General features: G+C 36.5%; 1 protein-coding gene across 5 annotated transcripts in view; it reads left to right on the top strand.

Annotated features, from left to right (window-relative positions):
- The window catches only part of PHKA1 (phosphorylase kinase regulatory subunit alpha 1), a 140,841-nt gene that overhangs the window by 4,637 nt on the left and 113,417 nt on the right, over positions 1–22,787 (top strand). For 3 of the 5 annotated variants that reach the window (XM_024131042.3, XM_024131040.3, XM_024131039.3), the window contains exons 3-6: positions 3,119–3,166; positions 4,992–5,160; positions 14,448–14,530; positions 18,217–18,297. In XM_024131042.3, the coding sequence (XP_023986810.1) occupies positions 3,119–3,166; positions 4,992–5,160; positions 14,448–14,530; positions 18,217–18,297 (381 nt within the window). Of the gene's footprint in view, positions 1–1,536; positions 1,639–3,118; positions 3,167–4,991; positions 5,161–14,447; positions 14,531–18,216; positions 18,298–22,787 lie in introns of those variants that run through there. The other 2 variants (XM_028482964.2, XM_028482963.2) reach the window with 2 other exon arrangements.

Below are 22,787 nucleotides of genomic sequence, written 5' to 3'. Positions count from 1 at the left end.
ATGCTGGTCCCCTGCATTCTACCCCCAGTTCCAACCAGGTTGGTATCTTCATTACTCCTCTAACAGTACCTTGATAAAAATACCTGACATTTGTGTAAAGACTTTTCATTGTACTGTATACTTTCCCATAATTACTAGTATTTTATTCCTGTAACACCCTGTGAATTAGGTATTATTTTCCCCAATTTACAGGTGAAGGGATTGACAGAAGGAGATGAAGTTGGAATTTGGTGGTGTCATGAATACTACCTGGGTCTTATGACTTCAGATTCAGTCTTTTTGAATATTTCCTCCTCCATGGAAGCCACAGACATTCCCACCTCCAAATCATTTTATGAGCTGTTTCTTCCACCTGTGAAGCCTACCGTCAATCCCACTTTTTCTCTGGTTCCTGTTCTCATAGACCTCTCAATTTCACAGTGATCACTTCTTTCTCAGGACTACTTTCTTGGAACTTCTAGATTACTTATGGTCTATGCCATTCAACATGTTCAGTTTTTCATTTAGCAAATTTTGTGTAATTGTTATGTGCCAAGCCCTACAATAGATATAAAAAATAAAATGGGACAAAATGTTTATATTTAAACCTCAACTTTTAATTTTTTTAAATTTTAAATTTACAGAAAAGTTTTAGAAATAGTAAAATGAACATATTTGCATGTACTCCTTATCTAGGTTGACTAGTTGTTAACATTTTGTCATATTTGCATCCTCTCTATAAACATGTTCCCCGCCAGGCGCACAGGTTTTTTGGTAAGCCATTTGAGAGTTACTTGCAGACATGGAGTATATATTTTTAAAAACACAATCTGCTTAGTGTATTGACTTAAAGGTCTATTTCTGAATCTGGCCTCTGCCCCTTTCTCTTAAGGAGTTCATAGGGTGATAGGGGAGACAGATATATATAAACATAGTTACAATGCATTAAGACAGATACTGTAGGTACCATATTTAGGAGATAAGTACAAAGTTCTGTGGGAACACACAGGCAGGAAAGTCTAATTTCCCTTGAACAAGACAAGGAAGGATTCATAGAGGAGTTGGGTTTTAAAGGATAACCAGGAATTGTTAGGTAGACTGTATTTGTAGTTTAGTGGGGTTGTTTTTCATTCTTTCCTTTTTTTGTAGTTTAGTGTTTTTAAAAAACATATCTGTTCTGTCTCCCTTTTCTTTATGTTTTACAAAGCCTGGTAGAGTGCTTTGCATATGTTCGATGCTCATATGTATCTGATTGTAAATATACCTGGAGAGAGAGACAGGTATTAATACTTACATGGCTATTGTTGTGTATAAATAGTTATATATCCTTATATAGTCAGTTCACAAACACATAGATCCATATCCTCAAAAAAAAAGATAGATTAGAGGAGGGTATCACTTGGTGTGGTTAGAAGCCCTGGTGTATGTATAAACATGTATAATTAATGCCAACTAGTGCACCTGAATCAGGAAATGGGCAGTTTGGGGGAATACAAACTACAGATACTTCCCTTCATTCTTACCTCTCCATGCTTCCTATTCATTTTATCCTGACTTGGAATTTGGAACTTGAGGACAGAAATGGCTGACAGCGGCCATTCCAAGAGGACAAAAGTGGATGGCAATCAGGACTCCTCCACTGCATCTATAATCTCCCAGGTTTGCTGTTTAAAGAAAATGTAGATGGTAGTAGCAGGTCTGGGTGGTAAAGAGAGTTGAAAGGATGGGATAGAAATCTGTAAGTATGTGGTGACATGTAGAAGAGAATTCAGAATTGAATAAAGTAACGCCATAGAGTAAGAAGACTGTGTTTAATGCTGTCTGTAACAGTATATTAAAGGATGGTCTCTTTCATTAGGATCAGAGTAATGATAGAGGTTTTCTTGTAGGGGTTGCAGTCAGTTTCATTACTTTATAACAAATGCTTCATGCTTTAAAAGGTGACAAGATCATGCACTGCCTGTTTGTTCTGTCTCTCACTCTCACTCTCACTCTCTCTTTATTTCTTCCCTTGATCTGTAAGGGGAGGGGACCATTTGTAGACAGAAATTACTTAAGGAAAGGAACTCTCCCAAGGAAACACTTTATTTTTCCCTCAGTAAAAGATTTCATAAAGCATTAGAACATAATTTAATAGGTGCTTATCCTTGTCCTGCCTACTGCTTGTAGTCCCATTTGAATATTTTGAAGGAATAACAGAATGGTGCAGCTCCCAAGTAGATTAGTTTTCAGTGGTGTCCTGAAGCCACCTCTGAGGCAGCATTCCCTGGAGTAACCTGGCTGTATTTCTTCTGAACTGTGAAACAGAAAGCTTAGAGAAATGGAGAAGCTGTTTGGTGCTATATTCTTCCAAAACATATTGTCTACCCATGCCAGTGTTGACGGGCTCTTCTAGTGTCATGTAGTATAACAAGTATACTGTTACTATACTATATTATAATTAAATATACTTATTATATTATTACTGTATGCATTATACTAACTAATATAGTACATTGTTATAACTGGTAATCAAAATTTTGGAGTGTTATGATTAGAAAACTAACTACTTGGAAATTGTCAAGTCCTAGTAAGGGAAATAGTGATGACTTGAGACTTAAGTTTGTGGCTTTTTTTTTTTTTTCAGGGAAAGAGGGTTGAGTTGCACTAACAGTTCCCCTTTACAATTATTCTGAATTGAAGTTCATTTATTATTTAGGGAAAATGTCCAGATAAATATTTCTGTGGACTCTTGAAGATAAGTCTTGGCTAGTTCAGAAAAAAATAAAAGTGATGATGCTTGCTTTTCTAGGACATAGGATATATTTTAAATATTCTCATAGCTTTATGATTTTTGAGCTGACTTACCCATTTTTTTCCAGATGGAATGTCCTCTAATAGGATAGTTGACTTAGTTTTACATAAACCTGTTGGAGCTTGGATTTTTTTTTTAACTTGAAGGAGTCACCAACTGCAGCTTTTAGTTCCACTTTTAGCTGCAATCTTCTCTTCTGTGTACCTATAAAGTAAATGCCATGTAAATACGAACCCAGGATAAGGTTACTTGTTCTCAAAAGATCATGTACCAACTGCAGTTGCTGAGTAAGTATTCCTGCATCTAGTGATGTTTATAACAGCTTGTTTCCGTTTATTTCTGCAGAGTGTAGTGAAGCTGATGAGGGGACTGCTGCACTGCATGATCAGACAGGTATGGCATTGTTAACAGCACCCTCTCCAATAAAACCACATTGTTATATATATATATATGGCTTATATTTTTTTCAGTTTCACAAATAGTACATACTAATTTTAGAAAATCTGTAGAATTGAGGAGGGAAATGTCAACCATGATCTCACCACCCAGTTACCACTGAAGTATTACCTTCCAGTCTTTTACCCCCCTCTAAAAATGATTTTCTTATATACTTCATCATTACTGTACATGCAATTATGTATATTGAGTAAAAGATGATACAGGTCTATAAGTTCTCCTCTGAAACCCTTGGGACCAGATAAATTTTATAATTCAGAATTTTTCAGATTTTAAAAGGTAGTGCAGTGCACATACCGTATATTATGTTATGCCCTCAGCAAGTCCAGACATCACTCTATCATCAAAAACATTAATCTCTCTATAGGAAAACATGCATTTTTACAATAAGTGGAATAAATAAAAACTACAAATAGCCCCAAGTCAGTTTGAATCAGGTGTTGCCACCAAATGAATTTTGGTACAAAACTTAGGGGGAAAAACCTTTTGGAAGTGTTTTAGATTTTAGGGTTGGAGATAAGGGGCCAAGGACTTACATCTTCTAGCATTAATATGCATTTTCCTGATCTTGAGTGAAGTTGAGCACCCTTTCATGTGTGGGTTGAAAATTTGTATTTCCTCTTCTATTAATTGCCTGTTAGGTCCTTTGCCTCTTTTTCTCTTGGGCTTTCTCTTTCTTGCCTATTTGAGGAGTTCCTGTCCATGATGGATATTAATCCTTTGTCACATGTACTACAAATATTTTTTAGCTGTCTCTGGTTTATCTTTTGGGTTTGTTTATGATATTTTTCCATTCAACAGTGTTTTACTTAAAGAAAAAGTATTTTACTTTTATCCTAGGAGATCTTTACACATGTTGTGCACTTTGACTCAGAATTGATTTTTGAGCCCAAGATTACATTTTATTAGAAGGAGAAATCGAGGCCCAGATTAATAAAATGACCATCCTGAGGCACACAACAAGTCTAAAGTAAAAAGAAATCAACTCTAGACTTCTGAACTTGATCAGTGATCTCTAGTCCGGTAGGGACTAACTCACAGCCATCATTTTTTTTCCTTCTTTGCTACTTTTAAATTTTTTTGTATTTTAGATATTTGCATTTTCCACCTTACCAAATAGGTTTAAAGTCACGAATTTCTTAAACCATATTTAAAAGTATGATACTTACTATTGTATAGCAGATGCACACATAATCAAATTGAAGTTTCAGGAAATAAGTCTTTCATTTGTCCCTTGCACAGTGTTTCATTTCTGTCCTTGGTTTCAGCTTTCTTTCACATATTTTCTTTGTCACTCCATGGGTCTCTCCCTAGCTCCTTTCATTACTCCTTCAAAATATATCCTCTTCCCTCAAAATTCCTACCTCTGTTTCAGGAACAAATGTATCTTTTTTAACAACTCAATTATCTCTTACTAAGCTGTTGTCACCTCTCCACACCTCAGTTTTTATCTACAAAGTGGGAAAACAACCATCTGAAGAGTGAAAGAGAGGTGACTAGGAAATAGCTGGTTTTGATGGATATTATTTTCTAATTAAATTGCTTAAATTGAAAAACAGCAAAAAAAAAAAAAAAAAGAAAAACAGCAAGAGCAGACTTTCCTAATTGTATAAGTGTAGGGAAAAAGAGGTAACAATGCATTTTAAATACTCAAAATTGCCTGAAGACCAAATGGAATGATATGTATCAGATTACCACCAAAGTATGGCATATGGGTTGATTTTTCTGCATAGCCTTCTTTTACTGTTTTTGTTTTCTTCAGGTGGATAAAGTAGAATCCTTCAAGTATAGTCAGAGTACCAAGGATAGCCTCCATGCCAAGTACAACACCAAAACCTGTGCCACTGTAGTGGGTGATGATCAGTGGGGACACCTGCAGCTGGATGCTACCTCTCTGTACCTGCTCTTCCTAGCGCAAATGACTGCCTCAGGTCAGTACAAGGACAGAAGTACTGGGAACCACTGCAGTGTGGAGCACTTGCCCTGGCACACGTGGCTTCTCCAAAGGTGTTGGCCAGCAAACAACATAGCTGTTTACATTACTTAAAGATACACATTGGAAACATAATATTTTGCAAATTTTATACAGAGAAACAACTCGCTAAGGTAGTTAGTGTTCTTTTACACTGAGAAACAAGTCTGGAGTACTAAGTAATATATATTTTTAATTGAGAACTGGGAAATCTGGGGCAGATTTTCTTTAGACAGGTATTTTTATCTTTTATTAATCCTCAGGTGCTATAACATGGGAAAGAAGGACTATTGCTTATTCCCATACTATGCACTGACAAACCTATAGTTAGTGTCAACATCACCTACTTTGTACTACTCTTTATGAGTATATTATAAACAAGGCATCTGTTTACAGGCATCTAAATTATATTAAGGGAATTAACTTAGGAATCAGAATTCAGTGTTTTTTATTATTGAATAACACACCCTTTTCAGATGGTTTTGTTAATTGCTTTAGATGTTTTACCTGAAAAGGAAATTATAAGGACCAGTGTAATTCCCTTTTATTTCTCCTAAATTGGGGAGGGCTATGAATCTGATTACATTCAGTTTATAAATTAAACAGGACTTTGCGAGATCTTCCTGAGTAGATACATATACTTCTCACAATACCACATTTTTGACATTTCAATTTCTTTATCTTTCTATCTGATTACAGAGCTCCTTGGTTCTAAAGGCATTCAGGGTCAGAATTACCCCAGAATATTCTTCTCCTTTTCTTGCAGAAATAAATACTTGGTGATAAAGCCTCCCTTTTTTTCTTTCCTCTAGAACAACACACATCCCAGAAGCTGAATAACCTTTTCTTAAAATTATAATGTCTACTTACATACTTCTTTCTTTTGGAGGGGAGGTTCCTCCGTGAATAAATATATTTTTTAGGTTTTATTTGTTTAAATAGAATGGCAACTATAACTCCGTTTCTAATATTCTTCTAATACCAACTCTAGAGTGCTTTTCTACAAAGCAGTGTCTAAATATCCCTTGTGGTTTTTCATTTTGAGCCCAGAAGGGAAGCGGAAATATACTAAAGAGGCTTATAAGAGACATATTCATTCAACAAAAGTTTGTTGATTCCTGACTTAACATTTGATTTTCAACCCCATGAGCTGACTTTGATAGGTACTTGGAATAGGGTTGATATTTGATCAGGCCTTTGAGGAATAAGTTAGAATAAGTAGAAATTCACAAGTCAGAAAAGGGAAGGGAATAGCGTGACTATAGCACAGAAGTTTGAAAGATACTGGCCACCAAGGTAAGGCTAGGTATCTTCTATGCTTAGAGTGTAAGATATTCAATAGATCTGGAAAAATGGCAAAAGATGGAGCTGGAAAGTTGGGACTAACTGTTTAAGTGCTCGTGTACCATGCTAAGTAGTTTGGAGTTTAGTTTATAGTCAATAGAGAGCCACTCAAGATAAATAATCAAGAAAGTTTCTAATGATTCACTACAATAGCAGGAGGATAGATTGGATGGGGGAGTTAAAAGTTTAGTAAAATACTTTAGGCAAGAAATGATGCAGAACTTATGTAAGGCAGTTGCCTTGAGGATGAAAAGGATAGCTGTGAGAGATAATTGAGAGGTAGAATGTGAAAGATCTTCATGGAAAATTTAGCAATTCCCTGAACATTTTTGAATTCTTAAAAATTTCAACCTTGGTTAACAGAGGCTTAGACAGAAGCTGACTGCAACTTACAGGATAGTGGCAAAGAAGCTCCACAGACCCTCTCCCCAGCAAAATAGCCATAAATGGTGAAATTTAATTTTATAAAACCGACCGTTTAAAGTCACTGGAAATTGTCCTAAGGGCACACAGCAAGTGGAAAAACATTTATTCAAGGAAATCTAAATCTTAACAATGAGAGAGTATGGCATTTGGGCCACAACCTATTCCCTCCCCTGCCCCAAGGTCACCATGACAGAAACACTACTTGAAGTGGTTGTAGCCAGGAGTGCAAGGCTCCCTCTCCACCCAGCTCCCAGTCTAGGGCTATGATATCTCCCTGAGAGAGGTAGGTTGCCAGCATTTCTCACCATCCCCAGCTCTGTGTTGCAGAAGTTCTAGTCTAGCCAAGAATAATTAAGAGGTTTGGAACTCCCTTCCTACCCCCCAGTCCCACTCATGGAGTGGAAGCTTAATCCCAGGCAGAGCAGACCAAGAATAATAGGCCTGGCCCACCTTTCTAGTAGCATGGATGATGGGGCTGGCCATAAGAACAGAAAGCTCCATAGCTTCTCCCAAGAGAACTGACTTTATCTGGAACAGAGTGTGGGAAAGTTCGAGCCTAAGGGCACTCAAAAACAATTGAAGATTTTGGTTTTAAGAAATTGAGAGGAGGCTGATAACTCAATAATAAGAGCAGCAAGCTAACCCATAGACTAGCTAGAAGTCTTAACAGAGAACCAAGGAAAGAGAGAGCTAAAAACAGCCCTCCTAGGGTTAGAACAAATTTCAAAGACTGGCATCAAAGACCACCTGAAAGGGGGTCCTGAATTTAATTAAATGAGATTGTGGAGCAATTTATGCCTTGGGGCACTGTACAATATAATAGAACAATGAGCTGGCAATTAGTAGAGATTAACATCTGGGAAAGATACCAACAGAGGCAGATATTTAATGGATCACAGAAAGAGACAGTCGCTAAAGCTAAAACCACTGTCTTCCTGGGGTGACAGTGTACATGTCCAAAGGAGCACCCTCTGAAGAACAACTTCAGAGGCTGCATACTATGGGGAAAATACATTTCACTGAAATAATCCAAGTCACTAAACAAACAGGTAAACAAAAAACAAGTCCCATAGGGGAGGGTATCAATATCTATAAATTCCTACAACATATTATCTATAATATCCAGTTTTCAGCAAAAATTTATGAGGCGTGCAAAGAAACAGGAAAGCCTGAGCCAACACACGAAAAAAGCAGGTAACAGAAGCTGCCTTTGAGAGGAAGCATGTGTTGAACTTAGGAAACAAAGACTTCAAAGCAGTTACTATAAAAGTGTCCAGAAAGCTAAAGGACACCATGCTTAAAGAAGTAAAGGAATATATGATGATTGTATTTCGTCAAATAGAGAATATCACTAAAGAGATAAAGATGAAGCAAATGGAAAGTTCAAAATGAAAGATTCACTAGGGAGACTCATAGATTTGAGCTGGCAGAGGGGAAGATCAGCATACTTGAAGATAGATCAACAGAGATTATGCAGTCTGAAGAACAAGAAAATATAATAAAGAAAAATGAATAAAACCCCAGAGAAATGTAGGACACCAACTCGTGTAATAAGAGTACCAGAGGAGAGTAAGGAGCAGAAAATATTTTTAAAGAAATAATGGCTAAAAACATCCCAAATTTGATGAAAAACATTAACCTACATATCTAAGAAGCTCAAAGATCTCCAGGTAGGATAAACAGAGATTCATACCCAGAAACATCATAGTAAAAATGTTAAAAGCCAAAAACAAACATCTTGAAAGCACTATGAGAAAAATGACTTGTTATGTATAAGGGAACCCAAATAAGATTATCAACTGACTTCTCATCAGAAAAAAAGTGGAGGCCAGAAGGCAGTGGAATGATATATTCAAAGGGCTGAAAAAAGGACCTGTCAACCAAGAATCTTATATCCAGCAAAACTCTCTTTCAAAAACGAAGTGAGATGAAGCCATTCCCAGATAAACAAACAGTGAGAGAATTAGTTGCTAATACACCTACCTTACAAGAAATACTAAAAGAAGTTCTTTATACTAAAATCAGAGGACTGCAGATAGTAATTGGAATCCACACACACACAAAAAAAGAGACCACTGGTAAAAATAATTATAAAATATGATATAATTGCATAATTCTTCTTTCTTAACTGACCTAAAAATCAATTGTATAAAACAATATACTTGTATTGTTGGGTTTATAGCATATAAAAATGTAAATATATTTGATGATATCAGAACTAAGGACGTGGGTGGTAGCAAAGCTATATTGAATTAAGGAAATGATACCAAATGGTAACTCAAATCCACAGGAACAAATGAAGAGAATCAGAAATGTTAAATTAGAAAGACATCCTGTGTTCATGGATCAGAAGACTTACTGTTAAGATAGCAACATTCCCCAAACTGATCTATAGATTCAATGCAATTTCTGTGAAAATCCCAGCTGTCTTCTTTGCAGAAATTGACAAGCTGTTCCTAAAATGTATATGAAAATCCAAAGGACCCAGAATGGCCAAAACAACTTAGAAAAAGAACAAAGTTGGAGGACTCAACACTTTCTGATTTCAAAACTTACTTCCAAATACTGTGATGCTGGCATAAGGATAGACATATAGAATAACAGAATAGAATTGAGAGTCAAGAAATAAACCATTGGGCTTCTCTGGTGGCTCAGTGGTTGGGAGTCCGCCTGCCGATGCAGGGCACACGGGTTTGTGCCCCGGTCCAGGAAGATCCCACGTGCCGTGGAGCGGCTGGGCCCATGAGCCACGGCCGCTGAGCCTGCGCGTCCAGAGCCTGTGCTCCGCAATGGGAGAGGCCACAACAGTGAGAGGCCCGCATACCGCAAAACAAAAAAAAAGAAAAAAAAAGAAAGAAAGAAATAAACCATCACATTATGGTTAGTTGATTTTTGACAAGGGTGCCAAGATAATTCAATGGGGAAAGAATGGTCTTCTCAACAAATTATGCTGGGAAAACTAGATATCCACATGCAAAAGAATGAAATTGGACTTCTTCCTCCAACATAGACAAAAACTAACTCAAAATGAATCATAGACTTAAATGTAAGAAGGAAAACTGTAAAAAGATCTTAATCCTCTAAATCTTCTATAACAGAATACTGCAGAATGGGTGGCTTAAACAGCAGAAATTTATTTTGTCAAAATTCTAGAGGGTAGAAGTCCAAGATCATGGTGTCAGCAGGGCTGGTTTCAGATGAACCCTCTCACCTGTCTTCATATGGCCTTTTCTCTGTGTGTGTGCATTCCTGATGTCTCTTGTAATAAGGATACCAGTCCCTATTGTATAAGGGCCCCACCCTTATGACCTCATTTAAACTGAATTCCCTCCTTAAAGGCCTTATCTCCAAATACAGTCTCATTGGGGGTTAGGGCTTCAACATGTGAATTTTGGGGGAACAAATTCGAGTTTATAACAAACACTTAGAGCAAAATATAGGAATAAACCTTCCTGACCTTGGGTTAGACAAGGCCCTGTTAGATATGACACCAAAAGCATAAGCAACTAAAGAAAAAATAAATTGGAATTTATCAACTTAAGATAAACTTTTGTTTATCAACTTTTGTGCTTCAAAGGACCCCTGTAAGAAAGTAAAAAAACAACCCACACTCTGATAGAAAATATTTGCAAATCATATATCTGATAAGAAACTTGTATCTAGAGTATATAAAGAACTCTCACAACTCAATAATAAAAAGGTAACCTAATTTGAAATGGGCCAAGAATATGAATTGACATTTCTCCAAAGATATTCACGTGGCCAATAGGTACATGAAAAAATGCTAAACATCATAAGTCACTAGGGAAATGCAGATGCAAACCATAATGAGATACCATGCCACACCCTCTGGGATGGCTATAATCAAAAAACCAGAAAATAACAAGTGTTTCTGAGAATATGGAGAAATAGGAAGCTTCATACACTGCTGATGGGAATGTAAAATAGTACAGCCACTTTGTAAAACAGTCGGGTAGTTCTCACAAGGTTAAACAGAGTTACCATATGATCTAGCAGTTTCACTCTTAGGTATTTACTCAAGAGAAATGAAAACATGTTCACTCAAAAGCTTGTGCACATACATGAATGTTCATAGCAGCATTGTTTATAATAACCAAAAAAAATGGTAGCAACCTAAATGTCCATCAACTAACTACTCATTGGATAAATAAAATGTGATATATCTGTACAATGGAATATTTTTTAGCAATAAAAAGGAATGAAGTACTGATATGTGCTACAACATGGATGAACCTTGAAAACATGCTAAGTGAAAGAACCCAGACATAATATGTCACATATTGTATGATTGCATTTATATGAATATCTATTAAGGCAAATCTATAGAGACGTAAAGAAGATTAGTGATTGCTCGGCAGGAGGTGGGGTAGGGGAACCATGGGACAAGTGTTGAAGGGAAATGGGGAGTGATGCTACAGATACAGGGTTTCTTTGGGGAGTGATGAAAATGTTCTAAAATTGACTGTGGTGATGGTTGCAGAACTCTGCATACCCTAAAAACCATTGAATATACTTGAAATGGGTGAATTGCATGGTATGTGAATTATATCTCATATTGTTTTTAAAAATAAGGGAGAGAAAGGCTAAATTTTAGGTGAGTGCAAGTCAGTCTGTGGAGTAGAACACTGAGTCATCCTCATTTCTCGAGCCCTGCATATTTTAGTATGCTTTATACAGCACTGCCATCTTTGGCCTTACCCAAGCCCTCCTTCATTTAACCTGTGTGTCTCACATCCGCATCCTCTGTTCTACAAGCAATACCTTGGCTCCATAGAAGGGACAGGAACCAGAGGTCCTACATGTATGGCTTTGCTTCAAGAGACAGGTCCCTCTCCTGTGGTTTACAGGGTTGTTTGAGATCATTCAATAAATAATTATTGAATATCTACTATTCAATATTGTTTAATACCATTCACATTAGTATGTGAGATACTTTTAGGGGCTATGTGAGATACTTTTGGGAACTTACAAATGTAAATAAGATTCCTTCAAATTCAGATAAAGATTTATCTATGGTACAAGTAAAAAAGAAGTTCATAAGAGCAAGAAAAATAAAATTCTGTGAAGCACTGAAGAGGGGAATCAATGAGAGCATCGTAAGAGGAGATAGCATTTGAGCTGGGCCTTGAAAGAACAGTTAGGATTTCAAGATGTGGAGAAAGCCGTGTAAACAATATCATGAGTAAAGGGACAAATGGTAGACGTGTGGCATTTATATGATATAGTGACTAGTTAGCTGTGACACAAGCCTAAGAGATGGACAAAACCAGTTTCACACCTACTGCCTTCTCTCAATCTCTGTTCAAGCACCTTGGCACACAAAGGTGACAAGATAAAGCTATGAAGCTGATGTCCAATATTACTACCTCTCTCTTCTTTTTTCCTCTCTATCCAAGAAGTTAAGGTAGGTCATTACTGCTACAAGAAAGACCCTTTGCTGCTGATGCTGCCCTGTGCTGTGGTTGCTGTTTTGACAAAGGCACGGATCAGGAGGAGTTTGCAATCTGATGATCTGAATCATATAGTCCTTTTTAATTTTAAAGTTAGAGTTCTGTGATTTAAAATATTTGTCAGTAGATCAAAGATTTAAATGCAAAAAAAGAAACGGAAAGTACTAGAAACATTCATGGGATAAAGCTTTTTAATAAAAGCTTCTGAGAAGAAAAATATACTGTAAACAAAATCAAAGTTCAAACAAACTAGGAAAAATACTTGCAACACATATGATGGGCAAAAGTGTAATTTCCTTAATATTTATTAATATATTAATAACAAGGACCAGCAATTCAATAGAAGTTGGTGAAGGACATGAAAAAACAAACAGTTCATAGGAAAAGAAATAGAGTTGGCTTATAAACATAAGAAAAGACAACCTTACTCAAAATTTAAAAGCTACAAATTAAAGTGCAAGGAAATTCTATTTCTCATCCATTAGAATGGTAAATATCAGAAACTTTTATTAAAGCCTATGTTTACAAAATGTGTTGGAAAAAGGCAGGCAGTGCTAGTTGGTATGCAAACTGTGGAATTTCTTTGCAGAATAACTTGGTGATGATCATCAACATTTAATTGTACATGTGGTGAAGTATTTAGAGAGAAGTGTACCCATATTTGCCGCTTACTTTGAAATGTATCAAAAATAAGGTGGACTGTTGCATGGATATATATGTGATTAAAAAGTACAGTAAAATGTTAATGGTTGAGTACAGATGGTGCATAAAATCTACAGGTGCCATGTAAAATTCTTTCATTTTTTGCCTGAAAATATTCAAAATAAAATGTTGAGAAAATGCATAAATCTGTGACTCAGCAGTTAAGAATTTACCTTGATATACTGGTGTGTGTGCACAAAGATGTAAATACACAGATATTCATGGCAGCATTGATTGTAGTGATAAAAGATTAGATACAACCTAAATGTCTTTCAATAGGGAACGGGTTATATGAATAGCCATTCAGTGGAATGCTATGTAGCCATTAAAAAAATGAGGCAGATATATTTAAAACTGTCTCCAAGTTATATATGAAAAAGACAAGGTGCAGCATAGTATACTACTCTTTGCATAATTTTTGTATACGCATAATGTATCTCTGAAAGGATAGAGAGGAAACTGTAAGACTGGTTTCTCCCAGAGAGGAGATTTGGCAGGGTGGGAGTGATGTGATTCTGGGTGGGGGAAAAACTTTCACTGTGTAATTGTTGGTATTTCCCTCGATGGCAGGGGAGGGGAAAGGAGTTAGTTTTTAAACAAAAATGGATCATATTGTACATATTTGGAAGCGGTATAGCATCTTGGTTGGGAACTCAGTCTCTGAAGTGAAACAGAAGTTGATAGTCAATTGAGTCCTGGTTCCACTATTTATTAGTTACATGACTTTAGGCAAATATTTAACTTCTCTAAGCCTCAGGCAGAAAATAGAGGTACCCACCTCTTAAGGTTGCTTTGAAAATTGAATGTATGATTCATGCAAAACATTTTATTTATAAGCCCTATCTTTATATAGCTTATATTTAGAATAATTATCATTTTTACTCCCCAAAATATGGTTTTGAGTTCTTAAAATCATAATCTTTATCTACTTAGTATTTAGACTCCCTCCAAGTCTTCTTTGAAATATCTGTCTTAATTTTCCAGATGCCTAGGTTTGTACATTTAAACACAGCACAAATTAATTACCTGTAGAATTAGGAGTCTGATACTTTCCATTAAAGCCTACAAATAACAATTAAAATTCTTTCATGTTAAAATATGGTGGTATCTTACTTAGTTGAAGAGTAGCCTAGGACTGATTTGTGGTTTTATTTTTATGTTTTAGGAATCAAAGTGTCTCCCATTATTCCTAAGCGGGAGTAGGATTATTTGGTAGTAGGGGGATCAGTTAGTCACTGTGGCTGCCTGTAAAGCCTGTAGTGATAATTGACTAGCTCTATATCTTTATTCTCTTTTTCCTCAGGACTTCATATCATCCACAGCCTAGATGAAGTTAATTTCATACAGAACCTTGTGTTTTACATCGAAGCTGCATATAAAACTGCTGTAAGTACTCATTTTGGAATGAATTTTAAATATGTGATGTTCTTAAAATACTGAACAACCTAATCCTTCTCTTAATGCTGCCTCTCATAGTGAACCAATCTATAACGCTTCTGGCAGAAATTGCCTTCAGCCTCTTTACTAAGCTCTGTCGTCCTCTGTTTGCCTTTTCCCCAAGGGATTTACAGAGGCAGGAGGGTCAAGGTGCAATGCTTTCATTCCTTTCAAACTCTGTAATACTTCATGGTATGTATTGGGCTAAATTGTGGTCTTATTTTATTTATTTTTTATTTTTTTGTGGTACGCGGGCCTCTCACTGCTGTGGCCTCTCCCGGAGCGCAGGCTCCGGACGCGCAGGCTCAGCGGCCATGGCCCGCGGGGCCAGCCGCTCCGCGGCATGTGGGATCTTCCCGGACCGGGGCACAAACCCGTGTCCCCTGAGTCGGCAGGCGGACTCTCAACCACTGCGCCACCAGGGAAGCCCTTATTTTAATATTTGTGGTTAAATGGGAGCAAGACGGCTAAGGAGTATTATGGGTCAGTTAGCTACTTAGAAATAAAATTTAGTCATGTATTTAATATCATCTGTAGACATTGATTCAGTGCTTACTATACAAAAATAGTTACTCTTTCTTATGACTACATATGAGGTAGGTTTTTATTGTCATAATATATTTAACATCTCTCTCAGGATTTGCTGTTCTTCATTGCATGATGTTCATTGTATTGAAAATGGCTATGTCATAAGTAGTCCAGTTTTTTTTAGCTGTTTAATTGTTTTAGTTTGATTAGTTGTTTTTTAGTTGTTACAGGTGTGAGGATAAATCTGCAACCTGTCACTCCATATTTACCAGAAGGATAATTCTAACATAGACATATCTGATGCAGACAAACATTATTTGTTGATGGATTGCTTTGTTTTCTGATACCATAGGCCTGCTGTGATCCAGGGTAAAAGCCAGTGTTCTCTGACCTCTCTGTTGCAGCCAAGGGTTGCAGCAGTAGAATTAATGATATTTGTGCCTTCTCATACTCTATAATCTTTGCTGCACAAACTAGGGTCGAGCTGGGTTTAGGGGCAGATGAGACTCACCATGGGATAAATATGGCTTACCTTTCTGAAGCTCCATCTTAAATACCAAAATAAATATAGGTGTGTGTGCATGTGTGTGCACACACATGCATGTGTGCACATGGGTATTTCCAAGTTCTGTTCAATGAGAGGGCCTAGAAGCCTGACACCACAGTGACAATGAGGACCAGCATCCAAGTCTTGAATGTAACTATCATTCTCTAATAAAAGAAACCAGGATTCCTTGTAGAAGTGGTTGATTCCAGGGCTGGGGCAGGGAAAATACAAGATGAGACTGTATTTGGGCATCTTATAGTGACAAAAAGTGAGGAAGTGTTCAAAAAAATGGGGCATGTCAAAAAGGCACAGGAGCCAACCTAGAAGAACTCCCCCAGTGGCCAGAGCTGGAACAATTTGAGCAAAATAAATAATGATAACATTTTATTACAACCCAGAGAATAACCTAAATATCTATAAGTTCATACTGATGTAAGTAAATAGCTGAGTAAATAAATGAGGGAGAAAGGATAACTCTTCCTTAGAGAAGAATTGCAGTCAATGAGTGTAGAGGTAATGAAGGAACTAGAAAATCACCATTGAAATCACCACTGTAATAATTGTTGCAGGCACAATTCACCGATGGATGCTAAATTAGTGGGTGGATGTTTGAGGAGAAACAAGATATTTGCACAATCGTAAAGTATCTCTCTGAAGATAATTATTAATTACAGGCACACCTCATTTCACTGTGCTTCCTTCGCTCTATTGCACTTCACAGTTAATTGTGTTTTTTTACAAATTGAAGGTTTGTGACAACCCTATGTCAAGCAAGTCTATTTGTGCAGTTTTTCAAACAGCATTTGCTCATTTCATGTCTCTGTGTCACATTCTGGTAATTCTTGCAGTGTGTCAAACCCTCTACCAGAAAAGAGATTATGACTTGCTGAAGTCTCATATAATGGTTAGCATTTTTTAGCAACAAGGTATTTTTAAATTAAGGTATGTGCATTGTTTTTCAGACATAATACTATTGCACACTTAATAGACTGTAGTATAGTGTAAACATAACTTTTATATGTACTGGGAAAGCAAAAAAATCATGTGACTTGCTTTATTGCAATATTCACTTTATTGCTGTGGTCTGGAGCTGAACCCACAATATCTCTGAGGTATGCTTGTAATTAGTATAGTAATACAATAGTATAATAGAAAAATAGTAACAGTAGAATGGAGAAACTCTGCAGACACCACCTTAACCAAGTCATTAAGGTTAACATCACCAGTAATGACATCAACATCGTATACCTCTGATACGATATACTAAGAAGGAGCATAATGTTTGTAGTATTCTAGTATTCTTGCCAAAAATGCATAACCTCAATCTAAACAAGAGAAGACATCAAGCAAACCCAAACTGAGGGAAATCTATAAAATATATGACCACTAATCTTCAGGAAGTGTCAAGGTCATGAAAGACAAGGCTTGAGAAACTGTAACTGATTGGAAGAGACTTAAGGAGGCATGACAAATGCGGCATGGTATTCTGGATTGGATCCTGGAATACATAGAAAGGCTATTAGTGATGGGACTTCCATGGCAGTCCAGTGGTTAAGACCTCACCTTCCAATGCAGGGAGTGCGGGTTTGATCCCTGGTCGGGGAGCTAAGATCCCACATGCCTTGCGGCCAAAAAACCAAAGCATAAAACAGAAGCAATATAGTAACAAATTCAATAAAGACTTTAGAAATGGTCCACATCAAAAAAAATCTTTAAAAAAAAGGTTATTAGTGGGGGAAAAATGGTGAAATCCTAGTAAAGCCCATAATTTGGTTACTAGTATTTTACTAATGTAAATTTCTTCACTTTGACAATTGTACTGTGGTTATGTCAGGTATTAACATTAGGGGAAGCTGAGTGAAAGGTGTATGGGAACTCACTACTAGTTTTGCAACTTCTCTGTAAATCTAAAGTTATTTGGAAATGAAAAGTTTTTAAAAAGTAATTTTAAATGTTATCTTTGTATTATCGAGGGGCCGTATAGAACTATGGTTAAGAATGTAGGCTTTGGAGCACTTGGACTCTAATCCTAGCTCTGTTATTCATTAGCTATGTGACCTTGGGTGAGTCACTTGACCTCTCTTTGCACCTCAGTTTCATCATCTATAAAATGTAAAGATTAAGGAAGATACTATAATAGTGTAAAGTGCATAGGTAAGTGCATGGTACATTGTCAGTGCCAATAGAGAGTAAAATTAGAATGGATGTTTAAGATAAAATATTTGGATGATGTTTAGGCTCTGTCTCCTAGACCCCCTAGGTGTCTGCTTTGATGAAAAATTTTGAGAAGCACCTCTTTAGATGAACTAAGTTACAGTTCTTAGTCCTGATCAACTGTCAAGATATCTCCCAACTTCTTGGAGGCCCCAATAGAATTTAAAGCTACTGGGAAAATAGCTACGGGGGAACCCAACTCATCGGCCTCTCCTTAATAAGCATTGTGGGCCAATGTATGTATGGCGAGTTAGCTAATACTTGTGCCTTTTATTCAAGGTTTGTATATCTAGTAAGTGTTTAGTAGTGATGATTTGATAATGGTGTGTTGGTTATTTTATGCCAGGACTTCGGGATATGGGAACGTGGAGATAAGACCAACCAAGGAATCTCAGAATTGAATGCCAGTTCAGTTGGAATGGCAAAGGTAATTTTCCTTGCTTTGTTTTTACCAAGTGTGGGATAAGGAAGTCTGGTATACCTTTGCCACAGATAAAGCCTTAACATGAATGTGGACCATCATCAAATTAATTGGTCTTTTAAACCATAGGCAGTATTCAGAGTCTCCAATATAACTGTGGACATGTAGGTGAAGACTTCTTTCATAAGCTCCAGATTTGTATGTACAACTGCTTTTGTAGCATATCTCTATTTACATATCACATAAAGACCTCAGAAAACATATCTTAAACTAAACTCATCATCTCTATCACTACAAAAACAAACAAAAGGAGGCTTTTTTTTCCTTCCATACACCAGTTGACAAAGCTTGATATCAGGGAACCATCTCTTAATCCTCCACCCCCCTCACTCTCCTGCATCCCCTGTATTGTTATCTTCATCATCATTATTATGTTCCACTTGGCTTCATCTTTTCCTTCCCACTGCTACTGCCTTAATTTCAGCTTTTATCTCTGGAAACAGCAAGAAGGCATAAAATAGGATAGTAGGAATAGGATCAAACATATCCATTATAATGATAAATACACATGGCTTGATTTGTTTCCCCTACCTAAAGGCAAAGACACAGATTGATTTAAAAAACGAAGAAAGGAAATCCAGTCTATACCTATACCACCTCTAAGAGCTCTAAGATGATAAATTGCTACGGAAAGATTAAAAACAGAAGGATGGACAAAGTGTGGCCAAAATAAGCAAAAAAGAGTACAGGTGACTATGTAAATTCAAATGAAGTAGAATTCAAAGCAAAAAGTATTACATGGAACAAAGAGGACAAAGAGGGTCCAGATAGAAGGCACAGCCTACAATGAGAAAGTCTGGCCTGGAATGTAGTTTCAATTAATACAGAGCAAAATGTATTAGAAATACAAGGCAAAATAGAAACAGTTATAATGGGACAATTTAACAAAAGCCACTGCTAGGCTATGACAGATAAAATAAACCAAAAATAAGTTCATAGATAATTTAAACTATATAATTAATGTGGTTGAATTAATAAATTTATATAGAACTTTGTCCCTACAAAATATTTATTCCCTAGGTAACCTTTTTCTTTTTTATGTATTTTTAATTACCAAAGTGATACAGATATTGAGCTTATTTTTAAAAACTAAACCCTACTCTATTTACCTCTATGTAACCTGATTTTTAAAATTCAACAATCTCACATTTCACTGAACAACATAACCAAACATCCTCTTTCATACAGGTAATCTAATTCATTCTTTTCAATATTTAATAATTACTTTGTTGATGATAATGCTTTAGTGCGGATCCTTGTACATATATCCTGGTGAACTTGCACAAATAGTTTTGTAGGATAGATTCCTAAAAGTGAAACCATTGGGTTAAGGGATATACACTTTATTTTTTTTTAATGTATTTATTTATTTTTGGCTGCATTAGGTCTTTTTTGCTGCACACGGGCTTTATCTAGTTGCGGCAAGTGGGGGCTACTCTTCATTGTGGTGTGCGGGCTTCTCCTCGTGGCGGCTTCTCTTGCTGCGGAGCATGGGCTCCAGGCGCGCAGGCTTCAGTAGTTGTGACGTGTGGCCTCAGTAGTTGTGGCACACAGGCTCTAGAGCGCAGGCTCAGTAGTTGTGAAGCACGGGCTTAGTTGCTCCGTGGCATGTGGGATCCTCCCGGACCAGGGATCGAACCCGAGTCCCCTGCATTGGCAGGCAGACTCCTATCCACTGCGCCACCAGCAAAGTCCCTGCTTCCTCTTTCTATTTACACATACACATTATTGTTTTTGAACCAGTTGAGAGTAAATTGCAGACATGATGCCTCATGTCTCCTAAATACTTTAGAGTGAATTTCCTCAAAGACTGTCCCATAACCATGGTACAATCATCAAAATCAGGAAATGAACACTGGCATTATACTGCAACTTAATCCAAAGACCCCATTCAAATTTCTTTAATTGTCCCAATAATATCATTTATAGCAAAAAACAAAAACAAAAACAAACAAAAAAACCCTTATGATCCAGGATCCAATCCAGGATAACATGTTACGTTTAGTTGTAATGTCTCTTTGGGCTTCTTTAACCTGATAATACTTTAGACTTTACTCGCCTTTTATGACCTTGGCATTTTTAAAGATTGTTTTATAGAATGTCCTTCAATTTGATTTTGTGTGATATTTCCTCATGATTTGATTCAAGCTATGCATTTTTGGCAAGAATAGCACAAAGGTAAGATGTGTCCTCAGTACATAATCAGGAAGTACAAGATGTGGATTTGTCCCATTACTCTTCATGTTAAGTTTGATGGCTTCATTAAGGTGGTATCTGCCATATTTCTCTGCTGTATATTTGCTTTTTTTTCCCCGCGTAGTTGATAAGTATTCTGTGCCTGGATGATATCTGCTTAACCCATTAGGTCTCAGTTTAGACATTTCTCCATGGAAGCTTTCCAGAACTACCTGCTATCCCAAAGACTAAGTCAGTTCTGCCTCACAATTGAGGAACTACAAATAACTAATAAATACTTGAAAGAATATTCAACCTTATTAGCAAATTAATGCAACAGAATCACCATTTTTCTATCAAATTAGGAAAAATTTCTAAAATAATACCTGGTTTGCATTAAAGACGGTTGTATCATACACTGCTGGTGATAGTAATATTGGTACAACTTGCATGAAAGGGAGTTTAGCATTACGTCCTAAAAATTGTTTATATCCTCTACTTCAGGGAATTAATGCTTAGAAAATAACTCATTCTACTCTGTTTTTGTGAGTTTGACTTTTTTAGGTTCCACATGTAAGTTATATAATACAATATTTGTCTTCCTCTACCTGCTTATCTCACTTAGCCTAATGCCCCCCAAGGTACATCCATATTGTCGCAAATGGTAGGTTTTCCTTCTTTCTTTTTTATTCTTTTTTCTTTTTATTTATTTTTTTATACAGCACGTTCTTATTAGTTATCCATTTTATACATATTAGTGTATATATGTTAATCCCAATCTCCCAATTCATCACACCAACACCCCCACCCCCCACCACTTTCTTCCCTTGGTGTCCATACTTTTCTCTACATCTGTGTCGCTATTTCTGCCCTGCAAACTGGTTCATCTGTACCATTTTTCTAGGTTCCACATACATGCGTTAATATACAATATTTGTCTTTCTCTTTCTGACTTACTTCACTCTATGACAGTCTCCAGATCCATCCAAATCTCAACAAATGACTCAATTTCATTCTTTTTTATGGCTGAGTAATTTTCCATTGTATATATGTACCACAACTTCTTTATCCATTCATCTGTCAATCAGCATTTAGGTTGCTTCCATGACCTGGCTATTGTACATAGTGCTGCAATGAACATTGGGGTGCATGTGTCTTTTTGAATTATGGTTTCTCTGGGTATATGTGCAGTAGTGGGATTGCTGGATCATATGGTAATTCTATTTTTAGTTTTTGAAGGAACCTCCATACTGTTGTGATGTTGAGCAGCCGTTCATGTGCTTCTTGGCCATCTGTATATCTTCTTTGGAGAAATGTCTATTTAGGTCTTCTGCCCATTTTTGGATTGGGTTGTTTGTCTTTTTAGTATTGAGCTGCATGAGCTGTTTATATGTTTTGGAGATTAATTCTTCGTCCGTTTATTCATTTGCAAATATTTTCTCCCATTCTAGGCTTGTCTTTCTGTCTTGTTTATGGTTTCCTTTGCTGTGAAAAAGCTTTTAAGTTTCATTAGGTCCCATTTGTTTGTTTTTATTTCCATTACTCTAGGAGGTAGATCAAAAAAGATCTTGCTGTGATTTATGTCAAAGAGTGTTCTTCCTACATTTTCCTCTAAGAGTTTTATAGTGCCCGCTCTTACATTTAAGTCTCTACATTTCATTTTTTTTTTCACACACACACACTGTATTTTATTTTTACAAGAGATAAATAAACTGACGCCAAGCATTGTAAATGGATGACCACAACAAAAGCAACAATGATTGCAATTACCAAACACGAAACACACTCATACTATGTCATAATATTGACATTCAGTCCAGTAATCCTCCACTGTAACAGCTCCTTTACTTTGCAGTGAAAATTGATTTGTATATTTTTTGCCTCTGAGTCCTTGTGGGATTTTTTTTTTTTTTTATTCAAACAGAAAGTCACAAAAATTATAATCATCCTCATCAGTTCACTCAGTCCCATGTAATTAAATTTTTTTCATCTTGATCTTTTGTTAGCACTTTTATGAATTCATCATTTTTCCACTAGAGTTCTGAAAATGCTTATTCATTCAGTTCAGAGTATAGTCAGTTACCAGAAACCTGTACTTGTCAGAGTCTTTTCCATGAATTCCTTGAAGATGAAACCCTTATATAGGAACATTTTTGCAAAAGCATCAGAGTACACCCAGAACTCTCTGTAAATGACAGAAGACTTAAAAATGACCACGGTTAAAGATTTGATGAAAGTTCATAATAATGCAATTGACAAGG

The sequence above is a fragment of the Physeter macrocephalus genome, chromosome 21 (genome assembly GCF_002837175.3).
Source record: "Physeter macrocephalus isolate SW-GA chromosome 21, ASM283717v5, whole genome shotgun sequence".
Lineage (NCBI taxonomy): Eukaryota > Metazoa > Chordata > Mammalia > Artiodactyla > Physeteridae > Physeter > Physeter macrocephalus.
The sequence above is the reverse complement of the archived record's forward strand: the minus strand, read 5'-3'. Positions and strand labels throughout refer to the sequence as shown.